Source organism: Glossina fuscipes, unplaced genomic scaffold, assembly GCF_014805625.2.
Source record: "Glossina fuscipes isolate IAEA_lab_2018 unplaced genomic scaffold, Yale_Gfus_2 60543, whole genome shotgun sequence".
Classification (NCBI taxonomy): Eukaryota; Metazoa; Arthropoda; class Insecta; order Diptera; family Glossinidae; genus Glossina; species Glossina fuscipes.
In genome coordinates, this window is record NW_024002903.1 from 1,117 (window position 1) to 5,174 (window position 4,058).

The 4,058-nt window shown below is 32.1% G+C and overlaps 1 protein-coding gene across 1 annotated transcript; it reads right to left on the reverse strand.

Annotated features, from left to right (window-relative positions):
* Positions 1-722: 722 nt before the first annotated feature.
* On the reverse strand, positions 723-3,315 carry LOC119643372 (equilibrative nucleoside transporter 1-like). Its single transcript, XM_038042723.1, has 2 exons — positions 2,912-3,315; positions 723-1,307 (listed from the first exon to the last, which is right to left on the reverse strand). Exons 1-2 carry the CDS (start codon positions 3,313-3,315, stop codon positions 1,163-1,165), a joined length of 549 nt encoding a protein of 182 aa, XP_037898651.1. The 3' UTR covers positions 723-1,162.
* Positions 3,316-4,058: the final 743 nt, after the last annotated feature.

Sequence of the window (4,058 nt, forward strand, 5' to 3'; positions counted from 1 at the left end):
AAAGAATATATATTACATTTCAACCAAACCATTTGTTTGAATATATATGGAAAAAGAATATTCTTTTTTTTTTGAAAATAGGATAAAATCGAATGCCACGCCTATAAAAATTGTATAAAACTATTCAGGAGACGTACAAGGGGGGATGAATGCATATTTTTGATACATTTATATAAAAAAGAATATATATTACATTTCAACCAAACCATTTGTTTGAATATATATGGAAAGAGAATATTCTTTTTTTTTTGAAAATAGTTCTTTTCTCCCTATTTTCTGATTGTGTTAGGAGTATAGAGGCGATCACCTCTAATCGGCCATGCATGCCTTCACATACTCTTACCAATTGGTGATATACCCACTAGGCTGCGGCCACCCCTTTCCTATTATGTTTTCTTTCCTTTCTTCTTCCTAGCCGTCACCGTGTTACACTAATAAGGGGTCACTCGGGACATCCACGGAGTTACTGGTAATATTAAAAGAAAAAAACTTTAAATGGGGCTGATACTCTCTCAGTTCTAATTCAGTTCTCAATTCTCCTCTTAGTAAATTATTTCAACTCTTCAGTCAAAAAAACATTTTTACATCTCCAATAAGTTCAAAGGAAAACCATAGTGTCTTCTCCTCTCTTCACTTCACTGAAATTGTTTTCCAATTGAAGTCATTCACAAATAACGTTAGGTATGATTATGATGCTCATCAAGACAAAAACGTGATTTTGAAAAAATATATTTATTATAGTGTTTTTTTGTGAATAAAAATTTATAACAAAGATACACTTAATGCTTAAAAGTTACGCACTTTTTGTAGAACAAATAAATAGAAAAATGTTTATATAAAATATTTAATAAATACAAAATAGATTAGAAATAGGCTTATTTTGGTGCATTCGCTTCTGGTTATGGTCATTATTTTAATTTGAGAGGTATTGATGTTACATGAATTTAGTCTTTCGTTCTATTTCTTCTTTTTAACATGGATTATTATTAGGCTAAACAACGAAAAATAGTAGGTGATCCTAAATAAAATTTAACAATTATGATTTTGTTGTTGTTGTTGTTGTTATTTCCACCTCTGCGGAATAGTCCTGATTAATAATTGTATTAAAACATAAAAATTTATTATTTTCTCGATTCGAACATTTTTGAGAAATGATTTTAATTTAAAAAATTACAAAGTATGGAAATAGAAAGGAAAAAAGAATCCCCGAAAATATTCCAGTTATTAACATAGCGGCTGCAAACATTCTCGCTGTTGTTTGGTATTTCGGAGATACCGTTTTTGGAGCGTACATCATGCCGAGCGAACTGAAATATAAACCGAAATAATTTACATATATCAGAAATATTTAATTTTTTATACTAATAATATATATATATAAAAAAAATTTGGAAATATTCTCGCTTAGGCGAGAGTCTTTTTGGTGCTTAAATACCTTTATACTGCAAGTACGGCAAGAAGTTCTAAAAACAAGCTATTCAAACATAATCTTTTCATGGTCTAACAAATAAGATTTTAGAATATAAAATTTTGTAAACTGAAGTACAATGCAATTGATAAGTAAAAAATATTGTATTTATTAGCAAATATTTAAGTAATTTGTAAAAATAAAGAAAACTAGCATTTTGTTGGATCACGACTGTGATGATTACTGTAAGCCTATATTTGACCTCAAATGAGATTTCGTTTTTTCTTAAGTCCTACTATGCATACAAAAATTTCAAATTGTCAACTATCCGTTACATTTTGATAGCTGTTTTATTATAGCCTACACCACTTGTGATATAGTAACTGGGTGCGGTCATATGTATCAGAAGGGTTCAAGATGGACCCACCTTTTATTATACCGATCGATTCAGAATCATTTTCTAAATTGATCTAAGCCTGTATGTCCGTCTGATGTTTGCCTATGTAGATTGGTGTTCAAGCTACAGATCGGAAATTTTAGAGATATTTTGATGGAATTTGTTACGCCGATGTCTTCTTGCCCTACGGCGAATGCTATTAAAAATGGCTTCGACAGGTCCATTTTTCATAAAACACCCAATTCTGAAAAGTTGTTATATGGAAAAAAATTGTAATTTTCAAAATTTCTCAGCAAAAGTGGCTAAGTAATAGTATTTTTGTATTCTAAATTGGCATGGAAACTTTGGATCGGCTGAGGCAGTTTTTCAACCCCCTCATTTAACAAAAACTGGAGTTCATACGACAAAAAGATATAATTTTCCACACATTGTTATAGTAATTTCATACAAAAATGAACTCTACAACATTTGGACCATCTAAGCCTATTTTTGAGTCCTGACCTATGTAAGGATTAAACTTGTCTACGTTAGGTTGCGTTTTCGGCCCGCTTCCCCATAAATACGCATTCGAAAAAATTGCCCTTATATAGAAACAAGATATAATTTGTGTTTTAAAGTAAAAATAAGAATTGCGTTAGACAATGTGGTGTATGGTATTTAAGGGCCGGTTTTGCCCGACTAAAATGTTCTTATTTGTTATTATTAATTTAGCCGAAGAAATCAGTTGAAAAACTCCATTCGTAACGCTTTAATATCTATCGGTCTTATTACAAACTCAACCGCAAATGTGTGAGATTAGAAGCCACGACCATTGATTTGTTAGTTAAAATCGGCCACCCAAGCGGATGTTAACTGTTTTATACTCAAAAATGTTTCTGCGAAAGTTCGAATGTGTTTCCTTTTTTTTGATTTTCTATGATCACTCTGGTAAGGTGGTTATCAGAAAGGGTGATAGGAAGAAAAGGGTTTAAGAAACGCTGCTACAGAAGGAACGAACGCTTATTAGATGCTTTGAAGCAAAATTCCTCTTCTTCTTCATTTCTTTTTCGGTCATTAGTAGTTGTCGGTACTCTAAAATCTTATCTCTTCAAAGTCATCTGACTTACTGTAAATAACCGGAACTATACGACATAATAACAGCAATAATCCAATAAATCCATTCGTTTGTTATTAAAACGGGTAGCGTCCTTTTTACACCTTTTGGTAAATAATTGCAGACTAAAAATAATGGGACAAATATAATGCGCATTAGAACAAGTATCCATAGATATTTTGGCTTAGGCCAACGCACAAATGTCGTAGTCAAACTACCGAGCATTGCAAATAAATTAAATGTCAGAAAACAAGTTATCGAAATAAAATAATGCCCTTCAATGAAAAAATCCTTGTTGTAGGGTTTGATATCTGAAAATATACAAATATGGTTAAAAGTAAAAAATAAACAAGTCAGAAAGTTATATTCGGCGTGAGCCAAATCTCGCGTACCCAACACTCTACTCTCCAAGTTCATTTATTTGATACCCATATCGCTGGTATTATTAAGAAAGAAGTAATCGCGGTGTCTACGGTAATCATTTTAAAATTAACAAATTTTTGCGCAAATATTATATCTTCATTTGAAAAGTTTACAAAATAGTTTCTGCCTTGGTTGCCTTGTGATAAATAAGCATTGAACTTCAAAAATTAAATTTAATTATTCATAACTTTGTGTGGACACGGCCGCTTGGTTCCATTTTCGGGCCTAGGGAGTAAAGTGTCTCAAAAAGCAAATGCGGGAAATTCCAGCCTTCTAAATTTATAATTTCTGAGTAACGAGCAAAAACCCACAAATTTTTGTTAAGATAAACGGAGTTATACGCTGGCTCTATACTGCAGGCTCTCCTATTCTGATCAATTTGGCCCACTTTCCGTACCAAACAGCGTGCGAAAACTTGCAATATTTCTATCAAATCTAAAGTCGATATTTTAATTTTTGCCACGAGGAAAGTACCAAAATGCAGACACACGTACGGACAGATCAATCAAATCAACTCGCAATTTCGCCCTGATTAAGAATATATAACCTTTATAAGGTCTCTGAACCTTGCTTTGCTTTTGGGTGTCACATATATTATGGAAGAAAACAAAATCAGTGTGCTCAATAAAGAAAAGATTGATTGATTTATTTTATTTTCTTGGTCACATTTCTGCAACTTCATTAATTAGCGAAATCAAATGAGGAATACTCTCGAGCTTATTTGAACATTACTGGCA

Coding starts and splice junctions, on each gene's coding strand:
- LOC119643372 (XM_038042723.1), bottom strand. CDS start 3,315: ATGAACTTGGAGAGTAGAGTGTTGGGTACGCGAGATTTGGCTCACGCC. Junction 1,308..2,911: donor TATAGTTCCGGTTATTTACA/GTAAGTCAGATG, acceptor TTTATATTTCAG/TTCGCTCGGCATGATGTACG.